The sequence below is a fragment of the Truncatella angustata genome, assembly GCF_020726525.1.
Source record: "Truncatella angustata strain MPI-SDFR-AT-0073 chromosome Unknown BKA67scaffold_13, whole genome shotgun sequence".
NCBI classification, from domain to species: domain Eukaryota; kingdom Fungi; phylum Ascomycota; class Sordariomycetes; order Amphisphaeriales; family Sporocadaceae; genus Truncatella; species Truncatella angustata.
The window spans coordinates 273,802-295,351 of NW_025763393.1; the positions used below are offsets into that span (position 1 = coordinate 273,802).

A 21,550-nucleotide genomic window follows, 5' to 3' on the forward strand; every position below is an offset into this window, starting at 1 on the left:
GATCTGTGGCGAAATGAAAAGACCGCGCATCTTATTGTGGCAAAAGAACCTAGGAACAACAACATCGAGAACTGTGGCGAGCCGTGGACAACCTCTCAAGACGTTGCCAGGCACATGTCAGATCCGGTAAACCTCGATTGTATTCTTGTGTCACTTTTTCAAAAAAGGTACAACGCTAAGTGGATGATCGCTTGGGGAGATTGGTTGAACGAAAGGCTTTGTCCTCCTCGTTTGCCCCCAGATCACTCGCGTTCTTTGAATTGTGAACCGCGGTACCTGCAAAAACTCTAGCCCACGGCCGGAAGCGGTTGAGCCGCGAAATCGTGCAGAATTGGTGATGACGAGAAGGACAATTTTCTCCACTTCTTCTCGATTGGCTCGTCGGAGTCTACTGGTTCTTTATTGCTATTGAAACTTGAGTCGAAAGCTTTCTGTTTGGTCCCTAAAAGAGTTCCACAGCTCAACGGCTTCCAAGGCTGTGCACAGACAATCCGAGATAACAGCAGACCAAGATTCCCTCCTTCGGCTCGAGTCATAAGAGTTAAGCTATTTATGGTAATATTAGGTCAATATAAATTACAGTACAAAAACTATAAAGAGTAAGACAGCTTCATAGTCTTGACTATAAAGGGCAAACGATGGATGCGATATTTTCTCATAGGTTATATACCTTCGACACCGATGGTTCAAGCAGAGCCGGTGTCTTATGGCGTACCTCATTCTATCTTGACCAATACGGCGTGAGTAAATTGCGTTGTGCTCATGGGAATCGCGTCCAGCTAGCATCCGCTATGGCGGGTTTCACAAGTCGGTTTCAGATGTATCGAAATGAAACGTGCGGCCAGTACGGCCTTCCGCCTGCTTGACATTCTTAACAATGAAGTCGACAATGTCTTCTTTGTACCTCTGCACATAGCCCATGTGTACAGTGATTGAATTACCACGGTCGCAGAAGAAATCATCTTTATCACAGTACGACCGCCAAATGTCCCCGAAGTGTTTGCACTGAGCGAATGTCTGACGTGGAAAAATCTGCAGATCAAAATTATTAGTTGACCGGCGGCACATGAGAGAATATGTTCTTCTTTGATAAACTTACTCCTCCCTTTGTAGAGTTTCCAGCATGCCATGCCAAGTTCCTAGTGTTTGTAGGGTCACCAAGCTGGATGATTGCTCTTACTATTTATTTGATGGATCAGTGTTGAACTTCGACTCATTACGATAGGAATTTCAACTTACCAGACTCCAAGTACTCCGACGGAATTGGGAAATGGGGCCAGAACAAACCAGGTCGGACACCGCAAAGCGAGTCTCCGACAACATGAGCTCCCTGGGAACACATCATGGTCAGTACTTTCACGAGATGAGATGATCGTTGGATACCACGATAAATAGCAAACATTTCACTTACCTGGGAGTAGCCCATTAGCACTATTCCTGTCTCAGGACATTTGTTCGCAAATTCCTTGATCTCAAGAGCAAGTGCATTATATCCCTCGTTTTTGGACGCACTATACTGGGCAAACCTGTACTGAGTCTCGTTGGTTTCAGGGTCGACTACGATGCCTGAGGCGGGATAGTCAATGGGGAAACTGTCAGACCCGGGCAGCTCCTTTAATAGATCATCGACAATTTCTTGAAGTGCACCGAAGCCAGGTTTCTCCAGAGTTCCGCGTACACCAACAATATGGACACCTGTTGGACAATTGTCGTTGTCGAGAACCGACTGTTGATGACCGGGGTGTGCGGAGATGCCTTGAAGCAACATGCAGAAGAGCGAAGCTGTAGTAGCAACTCTTACAACCGTGGTGGCCATGATGCAAATATTGTGAACGGGTAGTGCAATACAACAGGTTGACCTTAGAAAGTAGAACGTTGCTCGAGACCTTGAGGAGGTGATTGAGTTGATCGTTTTGGGAACTTGGAGATTGGGTGCGTGGTGGTGTTTATATATCTTGAAGTCACAGGAGAGTTTTCCCCATGTATCATTCAGGAGCACCAATTTGACATCAAAAGATTCAAAATTGATACGAGAACTTTCTTCATTGTCACAGAAACCATATAACTGATTGAAAGCAGAGCCGAGAATGCTTGAAGTCGATAGAATGTTACTCCGCATATGAGCCGACGCATCAACGTCGCCGGCAGTTGGAAATTAAGTGTCACAAGGTTTTAACATACTGCTCTCTCCGTCTACGGTCGTAAGCCTTGTTCCACATGCGGAAGGCTTGAAGGTGATCTCTGCTTCGCTGGATATATCTCGTTCATTCCATGTTTGTGTAATTGTAGCACCTTGTTTCATTATTTAGAAATTGCGTGTTATATAGATGACTGGGTGACAGTCCAATTGGTATAGTTGTACCGTTGACCTCGTAACCTACTTTCTACTGTGCAACATTTTATGCAACCTCTGAAAAATCCTTGCTATGCAGCGTAGTAGAGGAACAAGCATTGGCGACGAATCCATACGGTTTTGAACCCCACAACTTTAAACATCCTTTAGGTTTTGCCGGTTGGGGTATTGGAATTTAAGACATGACCAAAACCTTTATGGCCAGGTTTTTCCCGGAGAAATTGTACAGTCGTTAATCCGCACCTTATTTGTACTGATGCACATGGAGGCTCTTATTAATGTTGGCGCTCGTGCTGTTATTAACTATTACGTCCGCTCTAGCTATGGAGCAAGTAATTGCATATCCGCAGCGTTCGCAGTGCCCGTAAGACTCTGTCTCAATCATAGTTCAGGGCATCCTCAGGTGTCTTCAGCGAATATCGTCCACCAAACATCAAGAAGCCTGCACCGGACCATTTAAGCCTGCAATGGCGAACAATAAGCTACTTGAAGTCCGGGGTATGGCTGAATTTCCTTTATTTTCTCCTTCTTTTTCTTCATCTGATGACTACTGCTATTAGAGACCAATGTCCCACCCCACAAGCTTTTTGGCACGGCCAGCGGCGTGCACTTTCCCAAGCAACACGGTTTCGACGGACTGGCAAGGTGGCGAATGTGCGACTGCAGATTGTGACATGAACAAACGATTGTGTTTCTACTTTTTTCAGGCTTTAGATGCTCGTCAATAGGATAGTCAATTGAAACGTATATTGACTGCACCTATCACACTAAAGACTGCCTGAAGTGCTACTGAATTTCGACTGAATCAGCAGTCCGTGTGGCAACATGGCAGTATCGATATTATAATATTTCATACAGTCATCCCACACCGCTTCAATAGTGCAACCATCGACTCCAGCATCTCAGCAGCTCGTCGACAATTCATCCGTCGCCTTGGGGAACCATAGATGGAGCTTGTTACGGAAGGCTTCGTATACCTCCCATGTTGTGGCGTTTTTCAAAGCTCCCAAGAGGTAGCCCTTCGCCAGATAGCACAACCTTTTCTTCTCGCGAAGCCATGCACGCTACAAACGACTTCACGGCCTTGCGGAAGGTGTCCAAATTTCCGCTTGTGAGGCACCTTTGAGGTAAAGCGAAGCCTCGGACTTACTACTTGGGCGGCCTAGTTCCCGGAAAATGTGGATGGTGTCGGGATTCCCACCAAGTGCGGCACAATCCAACGCCGAGGGGACGCTTCAGGTAGGACGTCGTAGCGACTCTACGACTTGTGTTTCCGCAGCAATTTTCTCGCCAGGTCGGCGTCTCCCAGGTAGGCTGCCACACATATGAAGTCGTAATCCCGGGAGCGTCCGGAATTCTGCGGAAACGTTATGTCCTTGGCGGCCGCCATCTCCAAGCCTGTTCAACAAACTCTGTCCAGCGCTGCATCGTGATCGACCTTCGGCATTCGTTGTGAGACACTCAGCTCCTGTCCAGAGGTGAACCTACCACTAGATAGGTTTGTTAGACTCAAGGTCTTTTTCTTCTTCTTTTCTTTTTGTCTTACGGGTAAAACTTACATAATATACGAGATCCTTGTTAGCCTTGAGGTACGAATGCTAGAACTGTGGGGCATCGTGATCCCGTCTGGCACGCCAAGCTGCTTTACCAGCCGGTCTGCGGACAAGACGGCGAGAGCAGGAACCATCGAGTATTCTGATCTTTAAAAAAACGCAAGATCGAGGCTATGATAGAACAGTGCTGGTGATTCTCTGGGTCAGCTAGTAGTCCTCATATAATTTGCCACGGATCTATTTTAAACAAGCTTTAGTCTCGAAACCCTCTCAATCTTAAACCACTTCCGAAAACGCGAAAACACGCAAAAGTGTAGAACTCGATCGATTAGCTCTTGTGGGAGATCCAAGATGCCTATGTTTTCGAAGGCTCTCTGAAGGCTAATTGAAAAGACCTACTTGAATGGCAAAGTCGATTGTCGCGGGGCGGAAAAGAGCTGTAAGAAAAAGTGCAGAGGCATAGGTCCACCTTATGCTGTTTTGAAGCGGTTTAAAAGAAGAAACCATTTGATTGAAATGATGAAGATAGATAGAATGTGACGTAGTCAGTGAACTTCTAAAGTGTGGCCATTGCAGTCACTGAAACTCCTTTTTTGTTCGGCCGCCACCACCAGCTACCAGGCAAAGAATATGAAACGGAGCTGATTGCAGATCCAAGATGATGCCCTGGATATTCAAAGCAACAACGCCAACTATAGCGGCCATGGTGCCAATTCTATCGAAGAATGTGATTTCAGGAATAAAATCGTTGAGGAAGGGTGCAAGTATCACGACAATCACGATTATTTCCAATGATCAAGAGGGCCTTATGCTTCTGCTCCTGTGCCTCTCCCCTTTCTTTGATATTTCTTTTTTTCATATTGGCGACGCTTGCTGGATTGTCAAAACGGTCATGGAAAGACTTGAAAAACATCTTCAAGTATACCATAATAAGCACCCAAGGCACTTCCGTGCGCCTCGAGGCAAAGTTGTTGATTAAATTACCAATATTTGGTAGCACGTTTGTAATCACGTCCTGCATCGACTAAAGTCAGCAATCTGATTAGCAAAACAATACTTGTAACGCGTGAAAAAAACCATGTGCACAAAGTCAATGGCTCGGAAAAGATACTTCAAGGAGGGGGCTTATATTTCTCATAGAGTAAGGATCTCTCTTACCTTGAGGTTAGGCACGGTCATGTCCGCTGCGAGTTGCGGGATGCCATAGAGCTCGTATTTCGTTCTATCACAGAATCTTTAGTCACAGGTGGCTTTGCTGGATGTAAGCCCATATAAAGATACCGTTACGAACCATAGAGTTCGCAAATACTTTTGGTCGGCTGAATAATGAACGTCTGGGGATGATTCTGCCGCCGTGTATCGCAAGGGAACCAGGTCTCAAAGGAGCCATATTACTTCTTTATGAAGACTCAAGAGACCATTAAAGAACCCAAAAACTACTTACCGATGCTTTCTGAATTCCGTATGTGGTTCTCAAGGCATTGTCGAAGCTGTCCGAGTAGCGAAGTTCGTAGGCCATCTCGTACTCATCGTACAGAGCGAGTGCCATCTGCGACCAGGGACATTGTTTGGTTACAGTGGTACAGCCGTTATCAGTGATTAGTTGGCGGCACAGTATTGTCGGAGATTAATCGTTGCTAGTCCAGAAAGAGCTGTGACGAAAATGCAAAAGTAAAGCATGGTCAAAAGAAAAACATAGGAAGGAAAGATTCAGCTACCGAAATACTGGTTACCTGCTCTTCCTTTGGGACTTTTGCACCTGGCATTTCCAAGAACGACTGCAAAGCCGGACCGAGCATATCTTTGACATATTCGACCTACAAAGACAGCGATTTGTCAATAGTGCATTTGAGATGCGGTAGCAACCGTAGGTGCTGGCTCTAGCTAATACTATTTGGCTAGCGTAGTATAATCTACTATCGGACACATTATACCATAAAAAATGGCTACGTCTTGAACAAACAGAAAATAGTTCTGAATTATTTTGTGGTGAGAAATCAGGCTAAGCACAAGCGGTGTCATGTAATGTGCTCCGATTTCCACTCTTGGGGTCATATGGCAAGCTATGCATACCCCATTTGCAGCTGATTACTTCATTTCAAAGCACATTGTGACTTATGCTGTCAAATCTTACGAGGTAGCATCAGCCTTATGCTAGCTCAAAACAATAAGCGGTTATGCCGAGGATCACGACCAATCAAAAGGAATATAAATACTTCGGACTTCCCTGAGCATGAAACAGTTCGACACGTGAGAACAAGATCGCCCGTATCATAAATACGACCATTGTGTTCAACAGAGAGTAGTTAAGGTAACATAAATGGCAAACAACTAGCGCTTTATCACAGATAGCCTTTCCTCTCATCTCCGGAATCTCGATTGTAATGTCTTCCTCAATCCGATACGATTCATCACTCGTATCATCTGACATTATGAGCAGTGATGCGCTCGAACTTGTCGAGAAAATCTCAGCACTCCAGGCTCCCGTTGATGCCGCTCAAGAACAACTCAACACACTCTTAGCAGCCAAGCACAATCTTCAAATGACTAAGACTAAGCTTGAGCTTCTGGATACTGGCATCAAGACTAACAAGTTCAACAAGCCTATCGAGGCGCTTGATCAAAAGATTTAGGATGTCAGCAGATTATGCCGAAGAGAAGATTAAGGCCGTGGAGAAGATCCAGCCTCTACTTCCTATAATTAAGAGCGTCCATGTGGAGATGGAGAGCCCACTAGACATTTCAAAACACAAATCAAATCAATGCCACTTGGTTCCGACTCCATTAATATGTATGTTTAATACTTCTCTAACGACACTAATAAGGAGGAGGTCTCGTCGGTGGCCGGCAATGTTGCATCGTATGTGTTAGCCCCAATGGATTATTTGGGCGCGACCAGATCTAGCTAGATGACTTAAGCCGCTGCGACTCAGGTTAGCGCGATCAAGTCAAAAACAACAATATATCAGGCACAATGGAAATTTTTATTTCATATACCCATTGAGCTGCAGAAGAAACACTCAAGAAGTGGTAGGATAGAGGGTTACCTTGCTTATCAAGGACGGTTCTGCCACGTTAACGAGCATGAGAAATCTGGGACAGGTGTTTAGCAATTGAAGGAAGTATAAGGAAGCTGGAGAGACGAACCGAGAGACACTGGTAATGAGGGAGAAGGTGTCGGGACGGGAACGCCCTCACACGCTAATGAGCACAAGCAATATGGGACAGATGCTTAACGGTCAAGGAAAGTATGAGGAGGCTGACAAGATAACACGAGAGAATATGATGTTGATGGCAAATGGTCTACTACAGATATCTTGTCCTCTATTTAACAGGATAATCAAAGTCTCCATCACAGGTCTCAAGAATTTGAGTTACATATACAGTGAGAGGGGCTTCTCAACTCTTTGTTCTAATATTATGTTTGAAATGAGATAAAGAGTGATTATATTTAGTTTTATTTCCTTTCGGTCAGAACGGAAAGGAAATTAGATTCATAGCTGCACTACTAACCAGTGAACTATGATGATGCATTCACTGATCGGTCTCAAGGTATAAGCCCATGGTCACAATGTGGTCAGGTAACTTACTTAGTTCAGGAGCGTATAACGGATTCACCCGGTTCGCGAAATTGGACAAATCTCTCGCCTTGTGCCAAAAAATTAGTGATCAGGGACAAGGGGTTTCTAAAGGTCCTTCATACGGATGATTAGACAACCGTCGGGCACTCTGACGATAATTACTGTCGACCAAACAAAGTCGAGGAGTGATTAAAGACGCCTCATCATCCATGTATCTTAGCCAGGCGGACACTTCGCCCCTTGTTGTCTGTTTTTTCCCTTAGTAAAGGCTGCGCACCATTGTCTATGCCTGTGCGTCAGCTGGTCTCCCGTTAGATTTAGGCTAAGCTCATCAGTTAACCTATGGTCATTTCTGACCCAAAGACTTCCCGCTGGCTTCTGCGCGCTGGGATACTATCACCTGAGCAAGGGCTGTCAAGAAGAGTCATGTGAATATTAGTGCCTTACTATACAGCATGCTCCGTGTCCATTTTAATTGATCCCTATAATCAGGTGTGACAGGTGGCCAGAACTAGTCGACAAGCATGAGTCGGCGTGCCCGAAGAACTGTCCTTCATTGGATGCTCAAATGTCTTGCAAATAGATCGTGTCCATTTCATTAGACTCAGTTACGCGAAGCAAGTCTGTACACTAGCCAAATAAATCAGCGCCAGCACTTCTCGCCAAGCAACAGGATCTTCTCTATTTAGCTAGGGACAAGCGTAACAGCTTTTGTGACATGATTTTCATGATCCACAAAACGCAAGCTCTAGAGCTGACAAGGCGTTTTCATCAATCCATGTTTGTATGACTTGTGTATTCAGTTATCGTTACACAAGGTTCTGCCTCGTAAATCCGCCTTCTGCTATTCCAATCTGCTAGTCTCGAAGGCGTATAGATGAATCACGTTAAGGGAGTCATGAGTTGCTGAGTCTGTCTCTCGACATTTTGGTCACTCGTGCGGAGACTGTGCACTGCTGGCTTAGCTAGAGACTAAGGTGTGTTACTTAAAGCTGTGTAACGCCAATAATAAATACGGTCCAAACTTTGAAGAAAGAACTTCGCAATATATTTATCTTAAACGAAAACCTACGTGGGTGCCAGAATTAACATCAGGAGAGTAATAAAAAGATCCCTAAAATCAATTCTGTTAAATTGGGAATGGTGGACTGGTATTACTCACTCACCTCTAGATTTAATGCCAATGATTATTTTATTGGCGATTTCATATAGGATGGGTCGCCTTGCACCGGGCAAACAACTACCACCAACATTAGTGAGTCGGTCATCTCGTCGCTTCAGTCGAATAAATAGCCAGCTGAGTCGATTCTCAAACCAAGCCAGACAACAAATCATGTAATAGATCAGATGCTCAAAGCATCTTACCAACACATCACAAAGTGAGCCTCCTGTTTCCCTGTGTGCTGCATGTCTAAAGCAAACGGAGGGTAGCGCAATTCCGGAGAGGCCGGCTCTAGTTGAATGAGTATATCCATCGAATTTAGAAGTTCATTGTCGCTTGACCGGGTCATTCGTGTGGTGGCCTTGACGAAGGTGTACCTACGCAAACGCCCAGAAGCTGGCTTGATAGGAATTGGTCCATCCTGACTAACACACAAGGTCGTTGTAGAGCCGGATTACAGCGTTCATTTATACTTTCGGAATACAAAGTGATATATGCTTCGTGAAATAAAACTCGCTTTGCAGCATCAGGGGGTTGCAGTGAGTGGTGTAGAGAGCTAGTTTCATTGCCTTTCACGTACACAAAGTGGGGATTTTGGATGAGGTCACGCGCTTTGGCGGATTATGTCGAATTCTAGATAAGCGACGCGCCTTTAGGGTATTGAATGAACTGATCAAAAAGTAGTTACGGAAGGGACTTAAAGTCCGTATCAAAACGGGCAAATGTTGTATTTCTGGTGCGCGCCGTTTTGAACAGAAATATGTGTGGCTATCTTCATGCGCTAAGACTATTTTGGCGCTCAACTCAGCATAAGGTCTGCTATTTTCTGATCCTAAAATCTTTAGTCTTGGATATCGCCATGCCGGAAACCGTTATCTGTATGTAAATTTTCAGTAATTATATGAGTTCTATTAGCCTGTTGGTTTGCGGATCTTTGATACTAGGAGGCTATAATAATATTAAAACTAAAGGGAGCAGGGTGAATGGACGACAATATCTGCTGGAGAAAACAAGTACTACTATTCTGACGGGAACACATGGCTTAATATTAAGGATATCAAAATGGATTTTGATTCTGGGTTTATGCCTGTTGACAAGTTCAGGCTTAACGATACCAGCCATTCTCAATGACCTCATAAACATCGTTCCCCCTAAGACATTGACAGACTGGGACTCGGTGTACAACTCTCTTACCATAGAACCTGGAAGCCCATATTTTCATATCCCCAAACTTAAGTATAAGACTTGCGCTACTGTTCTTTCATTTACCTACGATGCGACTAGCAATCTGTACTTATCATTTTACTCACAAGACCTTCCGGGCTTTCGTATCGCACGTATCTCGAATTTGGACTCACATCTGACTATCCAGATGATGCTGATCATCCGCCGTCAGTCATAACGCTACTATCGCTGTTACATCATTGCTAAATTATCTTTTCGTTATGTGTGATGTGAGATAAAGGATTATTACGCTGGATACCATTGTGTGCATATGACACGGTTATCTATTACAAGTTAGCCGCTAGTTTAGATGGCTTCATACCCGCGGTGACCATCCATTGAGAGATAACATGAAGTTCTTGCCTGATTGAATATGTACTGCGGAGGGATATCGGCATTCCTCTGGCTAACTAACTATCTACAAACCCAACCACACCCTTTCCCAAAGGTCGAATTTTGATGCTCACCAATTAGAACATTGAATGCACCCCCTCGTGGTTCGGCAGGAATCCTGACTATTGATTCAGCCCCGGCGCCCAAGCTTTTCCGCTTCTGCATTTCAGCTCAGCCGCATATGAGTCTCGGTGGGGCATGAGCACAACAGTGCACAATCTTGCTTAAGATGGACGAAGAACCGTTCTTTTCCAACACAGGGACACAATCATTAAACATGGAACCTTCCGATTTGTGTCCGTTCGTTTATAATGCTCTGGTGGATCCCACGTCAGAGTTCAGAGTCCTGCGTCTGGAGCCTGCACAGCATGGCGAGCCTATCAGCGGTAACTTGGAGACTGTTGCGGGAAATTTCCGTCCACATTACTCGGCTCTCTCTTATACATGGGGTCCCAAGAGTGATGGCAAGGTCATTACCATAGACGGCCATGCCATGGCCGTCACGTCGAATTGCGAGTCCGCCCTACGTCATATTAGAAAGACAGCGGAATCGACGATGATATGGGTTGATGCAATCTGCATCGACCAAGAGAACATGCCAGAGAAAGGCGCCCAGATAAATCAAATGCGCGAGATATACACGCAAGCCTCTGATGTGATCATTTGGCTCGGCGACCAGCTGGCAGATGCGTCTTTAGCTTTTGAGACCCTCCGACACATCAGTGAACTCGGTAAATACAATGCACAAGAAGCTACTTCAAGGACTGTAGGCACCGCTGAAGGATGGCAGGCTGTCGAGAACCTGTTCAGACGAGAATGGTTCGAGAGAATCTGGGTTGTCCAAGAAGTTTCGCTGGCAAAGATGATCAACATTCGGTGCGGCTCAAATGCCATGTCCTGGACAATGTTCAATCGTGCATTGCAGTGGTACTACGAGGATATAGCCCATTTAAATGGATCAGTCACGAAGCGAGGCTCACTCATAATGAATGCCATGGAGGTGAGGAATGCCTGGGCGGGGCGAAAATACGGGAGCGGCAGAGAGCCACGGCTGGAGAACTTACTCTCACAGTTCAGTCACTGGAAAGCAACCGTTCTAGTAGACAAAGTCAACGCTTTGCTTGGCATGTCACGAGAACATGCCACTCCTGAGTTGCAACCGGACTACACAAAGTCGGTCTATCAAACGTACACTGCGGTGGTAAAATATCTGATACGTCGTGACAAGCGGTTATGCATTCTCGGTTTGGTTCAGAACCCACCCATGTATCAGGGAGAAGCCCCCGACTATAAACCACTACCCTCGTGGGTGCCTGACTGGACAGCAAACCAAGGGTATCTGAATAGGCTTTCCGAACCTTTTCGACCGGAAGGTGATGCACAGATGATGGTTACCACAACTGGCGACATCCTTATTCCTGGTGGCCTTTACATGCCTGAGTCTTTCTATGGCGCCTGGCACCAAGGAGGCAGCGTGAGAGAGGAAATGAACTTTAGAGCCTCCTTGGACGTACCGGCAGAGTACTATTTTCCTACAGCTTCTCAAGATCGGGACGTTTTCGACGCGGGTTACTTCCGCGTGCAAGGACCTGAATTTGACCCTGAAGGGCTCATGAGCCTGAAAGGTATCAAAGTGGATACTGTTCACTCAGTCACGACCCCCATGTTCCGTGTGGTGGAAGACTTTGAGGATCTGACCTTTTTCTTGAAGTGGGAAAAGTTTGCCATCCTGCAAATGCCCCCCGCTGTAGATTGTCCCTATGGGGGAACGTTCGAGGGCAGACTAGATGCCTTCTGGCGAACCATCACTACCAATCGCATACATACAGAACGGGCTTACCTCAAGGCAAACCCAATTTGTCGCCAGATCTTTGAGCAATGGAGAGCCAAACTGGTCGAGAACACGAACCGCGCAAATGGGCACCAACCGGAGAACTTTGAAACAGAGGACAATCAAGATCCTTCCGCTAATTATAGGCTTTTGCTCAGCGTTATGGCCAAAATGGATATCTCAGGGGATTCGCCACCAGGCGAGGACGAGCTGCTTCGCGACTACGAGAAATGGAAGCAGAATATCGCGCAGCTAGTAGCATCGTCCAATGTAATAGAGCCCCCGCCCTCAGACATTCAGGAGTTTACTCTACCAAATTTGGAGAGGACTCTATCCTTGTGGTGCTTTGCCCGAAAGCTAGCGCGTCTTGCCTCCGGCCGACTAGCTTTGGTCCCCGAACATACCAGACCTGGCGACCAGGTCTTTGTTCTCTACGGAGGAAGCGTGCCATACGTTGTTCGCCCCCTTCCAGGCCGTGGCAAGACCAAAGGCTACTACGTCGACGAGCACGGTGAGCGCGGTCCGGCCGGAGCCACCTACCAAGTCATCACGCCAATGCATCAATTTGTGGGAGAGGCATATGTCCATGGCATTATGGATGGCGAAGCGCTGGAGTATCCATCCATTCACCGGCTTAAGCGAGTCCGGGAGGTCAAACTTAGTACCGCTCAAGACAAAGGTACGCCGGAGTCTGAAGCTGCTGGCACGTTTACTGTGCTCAAAGAGGTTTTTGACCCTCTAACGCCGGAGCAAGAAGAAATGGTTACAGTATGGCGAGAGTGGTTACGATCGAAAAAGGAGCAAGATGTTTGGTTCGACCATACAACTTCTGCTATGTTATAGCATTTATACCTATATGACCATTTAAAGACCTTGGCCCACGGATATCCTGTATGTACTTTATACGAAAGAAATTTGGTTCAAGTTACGCGTTCCACGTCACAAAATGACCTGGACGTGAAGGCTTTGGCAAATATGTCTCGCGAAAAATAAAGATACAAAAAACTTTTCATATTAAAATAGGCATTACAATACGGCCCAGCTACGGTTTGTTTCATGATTACACTACAATCTTTGTGGCGACTTTCGTGTAATGCCTCCTTTACTCATCGGCTACTAGCCTTGAAGTGATGAATCGTTATCGCCCCTAGAACTGACTCTGATATAATTCAAAAACCAATACTATATTTTAGGAGGTAAGAAATTGTTTCCTGGGTCTGGATCAATCGCGATTGTATTTCTGAAGGTGGTTTTGTGGTAGCGTAGCTCGCGAAGCGAGCCATCTCTGGAGAGTATGTCTGTGAAGGTTCGCAGATATCCCGCCGTTACGCGTGCATCCGATCCTGAGGCGAAGCTGTTATACTGGATAGTCTGGTGACATGCACATAGTTTGGCGTCATGATATTGTTATGCACCAGCTTCGTGAAACGTTTGAAAGAAATGTTATCGATGTCAAATATGCAGTTATGGCTCGCGATGCTCTGGATCCTCGCAACTTCGACGCAACATGATGTGATAAGAAAACTTGATAAAAGATTCGGAAAATAATTTTTTTATTGATTGAAGATATACGTACGTTTTGGCTGATGATAGTTCGCCGCCACCTTGGTAGGCTGTTTCTGGTGTGTGATGCTCTGACTTGCGTGATAGCATATAAAGTGTATACTTATAGACAAGTAAGTCGACTGGCGCATGGTTACAATCAAGGTAGAAGAACATCCAGTTGAAACAGTTATTCAAGCATTGAAGTTTCCGTACATTTCATGTCCCTTTTTCAAGCATCTATATTTACAGTCTAACAATATTACACTGACAACTTTCTAAATCAAATAAACCTTCCGAGCTAGATGTTCCCACTTACCTTACGCCCAGTCATCCACGCTAAAGTCACCGTGTCGACCAGCTTCGCAGTATGCAGCCCATGCTCTGTTGCGTCTTCTTTCTTCGTTAAAATAGGCTTGAGCAGTGGCTTGCGGGTCTACTCGCTGGCCAGCAACAATCTTGCCCTCACGACGATATCGACCGATGCGATCTAGTATCTCTTCACAGTCCTTCCAGATGCGCTGTCTGTTTTTCAGACCCAACAGTTGGCTTTGGTTCCGTGCCAGCTCGTACCGCAGTCGATACCAATCGGTCTTGTTAAATGAAAGATATGGAGCAGGAGTTGTGACATATGTGGCTTCGCTCTCGATGCCATGCACCGCATTTCTGACAGCCGTAATGGCAGCGTCGTTGAGGTTTGGCAAATCATCATCCTGTCTACCCTCTTCAGTAAGAGCGTCGATCGCAATTTGAAGATCCGCCAGCCTCTCACGTTGACTCTGCTTTTTGAATTTTAAGTCATTGGCTGTTGTAGTTGCCCAAAAGGAGTAGTCGAGCGTTGACCAGGCCTCCCAGAGCCAGGGCATGTGGCGGAGTGTGTGGGAGCGAAAGAATGACTGCGGAAGGTGACGGAACGTGCGTGAAGCGAGGCGCAGGTTTGCCACATCCTGTGAGCCCAGTTCAAGTAGAATTTGAGCTCGTAACTCCCAGGGTAATTGGGAAAATACATCCGTCAGGCTGTTAGAGATGCCATCAACGGCGAAAGCACAACTGTCATCCACGGTTTTATGACCAATCCGGCTTGCAGTTTCTAGTATGGTAGGTAATTGTGTAATGAAGCATGGATTCGCAGCAAGAAACTCATCTCCATCTTTATGACGCCATACTTCCTCCCAAGATACCGCCGGATGACGTGGAAAACGATGAAACTCATCATATGTAGCCTCAAGTGCCCACCAGTCCGCGAGGCCATCAATGTCGATACGTCCATGTCGGTGGAGCGACGCGCGCTTAAAAACCTCTAAGCACGTTGGATGGAATGGCATGACATATTCTTGGTCCTCGTCTGGTAGCCACATGATATTATCTGCATGTGGAGAGGACATGCCATGTCGTACTGGAAATACCTGAGTATCAGCACTATGACGGGTAGGCACGGCTTCAGTAAGACCACTGAGAAAATAATGACCGTTCATCTCGAAATCCTGGTCACCGGGTTCGGCACGCCATTGAGGATTCTTGAGAATCAAGCATTGGAGCGTGTTGCAGCTTTTCATGTCCTCTGCTGAGATAGCATGGCCATTGTAGCCTGCGTATTCTGGACATATCGAGTTGAGTTTACAGCCCAGTCCACCGGCTATGTGCTCGAAACGAGGACGGCCCCAAATCAGCTGACCTTCGCTTGGAGGGTGCTTAGGGTTTATGTGCTGGGAAAGCATCTTGAAGTCTTCACTAGAATTTTCCAGCATATGAAGAAAACGGCTGTACAGCTCTTCTGACGGTGCATCTAGGCTGAGATGGGGTTTACCGTCCGAATCATGCTCATAGTCGTCTGCAAGATCATCATCTGTGTCGCTTGCCATAGGTGTATCGTATTCATACAGTTCATCGTATTCAGACTCCTGCATGATGTAGTCATTGTCGCCCTCAATGTCATCCATGCCATCCTGGAAGCCGTCCATCCCATTCAGCACCTCCGCAAAGCTGTGTTTGGGGATATGCGCTCTTGGCATGACCAGACATCCCGCATCTGAAGGACAGAAATCATTCTGGTTCTCAGGCGATGGGACGTAACCATGTGTCGGGTACAGCAACCCATGCCACCCTGCGGAAAACGGCTCATTTGACGTGCGGATGCGACCGATGTTGAAGGATACTCCACATATGTGGCAGCGAATCTCCCCATAGCTCATGGTGACGACCAAATATTGGTTGAATTGAAGTGTTCCCGCGATGAAGCTACCTTCAAATACTGTTTCCCATGTCCGAAAGGAGGTCGGTAAGAAGTGATTTCCTGGTAGATTCGTGATTCGGGTTGCATCAATTGGGACTCTCTCGGCCCCAGTGAAGCAGGCAACAGTCGACCGCTGCCTGACCCACTACAATCCACTAACCTGAAATATTGAGGAGTGTGCTGCACTAAGTTAGCATGCCACCTTGGGGAAAGGTGCTAAATTGTACGGAGGGCGAGGATCTCTCTATCACGTTATTACCACTCTCAAGATATCCTTCCTTTCATCATTTTCTTAATACACAAGTATACCAAGTGTCTTTAAAACTGTTCTAAGGCAATCGTCGTGTCAACCCTGAGAATTAAGAGACGATGCCCTCGGTGGCCGCAAGGATCGAGCACTATTTTTGACACTGAGTAGACTTTCAAGCAGTGTGCCATGGGTTAGACCTTCTATGAAAGCACTGACAGAGAATTTCTGTGGTCCATGATCTGTCATCACCTTTGACCCTGCCAGAAGCAGCCAAAAGCTTCTGTCTAGGTCACCAATACTGCAACGACGAAACTTCACGACGCTTGGCGAATCAACGCGACGTAGGTTATGTCAAATTCGAATTTAATCAAAATGGTCCGTGGCTGTTTACGGATGGTTGCATACTATTTTGAGTCACCTGGCAGCACTGTCGAAAATTTCTAATTGATAGGGTCCCGCCTAAAGATTCACCTGTATGGGAATTTTCGACAACACGAACGTGATATGTACCAGGACCTCACTATGCACTCTATGTAGCGAGTCAGAATTTCTATCAATCGGCGAGGTTATTACATGAAATTGTGGGCTGAAGGTTCTGGCCCGAATCCCCGAGAGCATTTAACTTGCAAGAGCAGAGTTCGAGGTGAATGGTAAAGGATTGGGTTTTGAAGTATTACCACGACGCTCTCCTACCAGGTGTGACCGGGCCCAATGTGCGCTTGAGGGAAGATACCTCGGCCATACTCATGATACCCAGCAGATATTGCAACTCTTTAGAAACGGTCCTTATCCACCACAGCGCGCCATTTGACGAGCATTATCAAGAGAAGGAAGACGGGAACCTCCTTGACAGAACTTTTAGACCTTCGCGACATATTGCTTCCTTACTGTTGATAAACGTAGGGCCCCATATTTGCAACCCTTCGTTCTAACATTGAGCTAGCTCTCGCGAATAAGCTTCTACCGCATGAACGGCGACAATATATTTCGGTGAGGACTCCGGGTTCTCAGTACTTCCGTAAGATGTTGATGACGCGTGGAACAATTTGTATCAAATAGCTTGGCAAGCATGGATTCATGGCGGGACGGAATAAAAAGATTAAGGGAAAAATCAACGAAGTTTATCCAGGAATTTGTCGATCTTGCTGACGTGACTAATGAATTCGAGATTCCAGAGTACGAGGCTGTAGTAGAGGTCTTCCACAAGAAGCATCTTAGCCTCACCCTACCCTGGTCACTAAAAGAAGTTCGAGTGGCTTTGGACTGGTTTGCCAAAGATGCTACTACCTATGGAACCATGTTCGTAAGATCATTGCTTTGGATAGAAGGAAGTTAACTAAATATCCAGGTACGACCCAAGTAAGCTTTAAATTTTCAACTCACTTCGAAACTGGGCTTCTGTGTCTTCTCATATGTAGGAGCAGTGGTACCACCCTTCTATCAAATGGTACAGAAGATGAAGCGCAGGATGTGGCGATGCAATCGTCCTGTAAACACATGGCGAAGATGAAAACGGATCACACTGGACAATGCGGCACGTTTTTCTCAAATCGATCAGTGGTAAAATTACATGCAAAACCTGGGGACCTTCTTGGTAGGGTACACGGTTCTCAGTAATATTCGTTTTTTTTTTCCTTTCTAGTAGCGATGAAATTTTGGACTAATCCTTCCAGGCTCTCTATATTGACAACATCCAAGTCATGGCCCAAGGCGCGCAGACACTTTGGAATAAGCATATAACATTTGCTATTCTTCAAGCTTAACAACACAGACAGAACAACAAATATGTGTCAGAATTAACTGATTATCTACTTGTGTTGAAGTTTTGCTTTAGATACATGAACCGTATAGTACTTAGAATTGAGGAATAATGCCATTTTTGCCGTTCATATCTTTCCTTGTCTGGTAAATGTTCTCGGTACTTGTCGTAAGCTACCTAACAGCTATCCTCATTTCATTTGACTGTCGACAGTTATGTGTGGTTTCAAAGCGACGGCAGTGGCCGATCTTAGCGATTCTGACATCACGCACGATCGTTCCTCAATTTTGGTCTTCGATTCCAACATAGATAACATGGCACATGTGGGGGTGATAGGGCAGTGGAACAGATCGTGATTCAATCTCAGGATGACATGGCACTGATTCCCGCGCAAGGCTCGATGCCCTTCAACCTTTGTCCCTTTTCTCGCTGTAGGACGTTTCAGGGTAATATCCAAATATCCCTGGTAAGCAAAGGAAATAGATCATCAGCCGGTGGCTGCACCGCTACAGGCGGTCTGCGATAGGTAATCTGTGACTGCCGAAATGTGGCTAATGGAATATCATTTTGATCTCTAGGCAAAGCGGATCTCGCCATGTAACTCGATTCCTTTGCACATTACACTGGAAATATCCTCCAGCGAAATGCAGGTATTGACAGGTGTCACAAGGCAGTGCACCATTTGACGCAGGCGAGTCCTTTCTAGTACCCTATGACTGCTTCCCGATTGACAACATTGTGCTTTGCAGCCTACCAAGCTGCATCACAGGTCAAGTGGCGCTGGAGTTGGATCTATCGAGTATCTCAATAACAAATGCTCACCGAAGGCTGCATCAGACATCCTGTCCTGGAACATCTTCATGGACTTCACGCTTGTGTAAGTGGGGGTGAGGGAGACCATCGACTGCGCCTTTACCTTCGAGAAGCATGAGGGTCTGAGCCCCACTCAGTTACGAAGTCGACGATTTGGTGGCCGACGTACAGGACATCGAGTCCCTCATGAAGACTGATGTGGTAAAACTCTCCGTGTGTTTCTTGCATAGAAGTGGGCAGAGCTTGCAATGCGCGTTGGCATAAATGACGTACTAGCAGAGCACCTGAGTCGCAAGCCCGGCCAAAACCCAATGCTCTTCACGCCTTAGAAAGAGGATGGTGCAAGTAAGTAGGATGACGTGGTAGAAGTGTTTTCGTAACAGTTCTATCCCATTTTGCCTTGTCCTTGCCGGCGAAAACTTCCGTAACCGTTGCGCCAGTATGCCGTTAAAACGAAAAGTCCTCTCACAATGTGAATCAATTCAAGTTGTGAGGACTTTTCGGATCTAGACTGATAGGAATGACGTCGGACTTAGTAGACCCAGTGAGATATCGGCCAGAGCCTTGTGGTACACGTTTTACTTGGTACCAAAGCCGCGACTCTAGGCCCATATAACTCAACCACAAACGCCGTTCGCGGTGGATTAGTTCTTCGAGACCGTGAAGGGCGGGACGACGCCGGCGAGTAACAGATGCCGTTTGTCACAGGTTGAAGAACATGAGCTGAACGAAGTGACGCTAGCGGGTTGGTCGACTGAACAGTCCATCAGCAGCTGAATCTCCAGACTTTTTTTCCGCGACATCATCAGCACATTTTCGCCCCGAGATTAAGAGGACGACCCCTGGGCAGTTTGCAGCAACGGAAAGTGGCTATTATGTGGCTCAGGGCTCACGAATCACGGATGTCCCTTGCTTCGAGGTGTGCTAACGGAGAATATGTGGAGAATCGCGGATATCTATTGCCAAGAACGGTTATCTATGGGGGCGGGCAATTCCATAACAGGCACTAGAATCGATCTACACGAAACAAGACGAGATTGGACTTTGCTGGGTCATCGACGCGCGACAGCCCTACTTGCCCGCAGCACAGTAGCTTGCCCAAAGGTTCGAGAACGTCTCCTCAGAAGCTATTCTAGTGCTGGGCCAGATCATAGATGGCGGAACTGGCCAACGTGAACTCCACCAATCACGCTTGCGTTTCTTAATTGTACCACATTAACGGACGAAAGCCCATGTTTGTGATTGTACGAGACTGGGGAAGGGGCACTAGGGGATTTGTTCTGCGGAACTTTTCAACGGACAGTTCCCTTGTTTCTTCCCAAAACTTTCTTGAAAAATCAATTTGTGTTGAAGCTAGACACTCGACGTTGAATCCACCATTGAAGGCGCCAGTAGTATGTGATCATGACACTCACAACTCGCGATGGTGACCAGACGAGTTTTGTAGATCCCAGCCTCCAGCTGAACCTGGGATTATGGTTGCTTTTCGCCGGCGCGACACTGTTACTGGCCACAAGAGTCTGGGTCAAGGTAACCCGTTCAAACCTGTGGTATGACGACTACATCCTCCTGGTTTCATGGGTGAGTTCCATTGCCCACTGGCGCTTGTTCGAGGCGAGAAAGCCCGGTCGCTCTCGGAGCGGTACAGGAAGCGAGACCAAATCTGCGACTGACACTGGTTACCCTGCAGGGAGTCCTTTTGGCCAACGATGCATTGATATCTTGGGAGTACGCTCACGGCTACGTCAGCGCGACCGGCGACTGGGATACACACATGCACATTCTCATCAACATATCATCATGTGGCACGCTCATGGGCCAGGCGTGGAGTAAGACCGCGTTGGGCGTAACGTTGCTCCGCATGAGCAATCAGTTACAGGCTGCCATCATCTGGGCGTCTATTTTCATCATGAACATCTACATGATCGCCAAGTGCATTCTCCAATGGGCAAAGGTCTGCGACGGGACCAAGGACTATCAGGCGTCATATCGCTTGAATTTCTGTATTTATGCCGATTTTCGTGATGATTTCAAGGAAGGTGGTCAAAGTAAGTTTCTTCGTCAACCTCAAAAGAGCATGGATGCATACTGATACAAGCATCGTAGTTGTCAATATCATCATGGATTTTCTGTTTGCACTTTTTCCCTGGTGGATTACATGGCGTCTCAATTTGAAGAAGATGGAAAAGTTCGCGCTTTGCGTGACAATGAGCCTTGGTATGGTGTAAGTATAACAATTATGATGACCAAGATGGGACTGACAAGTTCATCAGAGTCGCAATAGTCTCAGCAGTACGCACTGCTTGGAAAGATGACGGAAATAAGCATAATCCTTGGTATTATTGTAAGGCCGAATTGAATCTTGTTGCCTTGCTCAGTCTAATACTTGATTATAGGGCACAACGGAATGTCAAATATTTGGTCAGTAAACACTTGGCACAGTTTCGTGTCTGCCACAGTCATCAGTTCTTTTGATAGTACTCTGAGATTCATTTCACTGACTCAATATCAGGTACTCGTCCGAGGTTGCGGGTACGATTATGGTGCAGTGCATACCAGTTCTACGACCATTAGTCAGGCAATTGGGCAACTCAATGGCGTCTCGGAAGCTGCCTTCGACGGAAGATGGGGCGACTGCAGCGACATGGCAACGCTACGGGTACGAGGCGAAGGTAATGTCCAACACAGGAAGACAACGAGAGTTCACAACCAAAGAGTCAATAAGGCTACAGACGCTGTGAAAGACCAGCCAACGCAACACATACCAGTACAGAACTTTCCAAATCCCAAACCAAACTTCGATTCAAGCATATTTCGTGTGCGGCCAGATTTCCTTTTGGGCCGGTTCTCTAGATT

The 21,550-nt window shown here is 46.4% G+C and overlaps 6 protein-coding genes across 6 annotated transcripts; 4 read left to right on the forward strand and 2 right to left on the reverse strand.

Moving 5' to 3' along the window:
* Positions 1-801: 801 nt before the first annotated feature.
* Positions 802-1,816, reverse strand: BKA67DRAFT_542298 (cutinase-domain-containing protein; the record flags this gene model as incomplete). The annotated part of the gene is made up of 4 exons (XM_046101088.1): positions 802-1,032; positions 1,100-1,179; positions 1,240-1,330; positions 1,412-1,816. The coding sequence occupies 4 exons, from the start codon at positions 1,814-1,816 to the stop codon at positions 802-804; spliced, it is 807 nt and encodes a 268-aa protein (XP_045951268.1).
* Positions 1,817-6,139: 4,323 nt separating this feature from the next.
* BKA67DRAFT_665157 (uncharacterized protein) lies at positions 6,140-6,539 on the forward strand (the record flags this gene model as incomplete). The annotated part of the gene is made up of 2 exons (XM_046108513.1): positions 6,140-6,156; positions 6,347-6,539. 2 exons carry the CDS (start codon positions 6,140-6,142, stop codon positions 6,537-6,539), a joined length of 210 nt encoding a protein of 69 aa, XP_045951269.1.
* A 3,944-nt stretch (positions 6,540-10,483) lies between these two features.
* Positions 10,484-12,976, forward strand: BKA67DRAFT_651720 (heterokaryon incompatibility protein-domain-containing protein). Its single transcript, XM_046106082.1, has one exon. It carries the CDS (start codon positions 10,496-10,498, stop codon positions 12,938-12,940), a length of 2,445 nt encoding a protein of 814 aa, XP_045951270.1. The 5' UTR covers positions 10,484-10,495; the 3' UTR covers positions 12,941-12,976.
* Positions 12,977-13,850: 874 nt separating this feature from the next.
* On the reverse strand, positions 13,851-15,831 carry BKA67DRAFT_614262 (uncharacterized protein; the record flags this gene model as incomplete). The annotated part of the gene is made up of 3 exons (XM_046105425.1): positions 13,851-14,276; positions 14,361-15,408; positions 15,655-15,831. 3 exons carry the CDS (start codon positions 15,829-15,831, stop codon positions 13,960-13,962), a joined length of 1,542 nt encoding a protein of 513 aa, XP_045951271.1. The 3' UTR covers positions 13,851-13,959.
* A 1,360-nt stretch (positions 15,832-17,191) lies between these two features.
* BKA67DRAFT_542301 (uncharacterized protein) lies at positions 17,192-17,885 on the forward strand (the record flags this gene model as incomplete). The annotated part of the gene is made up of 4 exons (XM_046101089.1): positions 17,192-17,425; positions 17,471-17,481; positions 17,541-17,721; positions 17,796-17,885. 4 exons carry the CDS (start codon positions 17,192-17,194, stop codon positions 17,883-17,885), a joined length of 516 nt encoding a protein of 171 aa, XP_045951272.1.
* A 1,879-nt stretch (positions 17,886-19,764) lies between these two features.
* BKA67DRAFT_671025 (uncharacterized protein) lies at positions 19,765-21,435 on the forward strand (the record flags this gene model as incomplete). The annotated part of the gene is made up of 6 exons (XM_046108686.1): positions 19,765-20,275; positions 20,385-20,742; positions 20,801-20,918; positions 20,968-21,038; positions 21,091-21,115; positions 21,207-21,435. The coding sequence occupies exons 1-6, from the start codon at positions 20,099-20,101 to the stop codon at positions 21,433-21,435; spliced, it is 978 nt and encodes a 325-aa protein (XP_045951273.1). The 5' UTR covers positions 19,765-20,098.
* Between the last annotated feature and the right edge of the window lie 115 nt (positions 21,436-21,550).

Bases quoted from the DNA above. Each gene is read 5' to 3' on its own strand.
- BKA67DRAFT_651720 (XM_046106082.1), top strand. From the start codon at position 10,496: ATGGACGAAGAACCGTTCTTTTCCAACACAGGGACACAATCATTAAAC.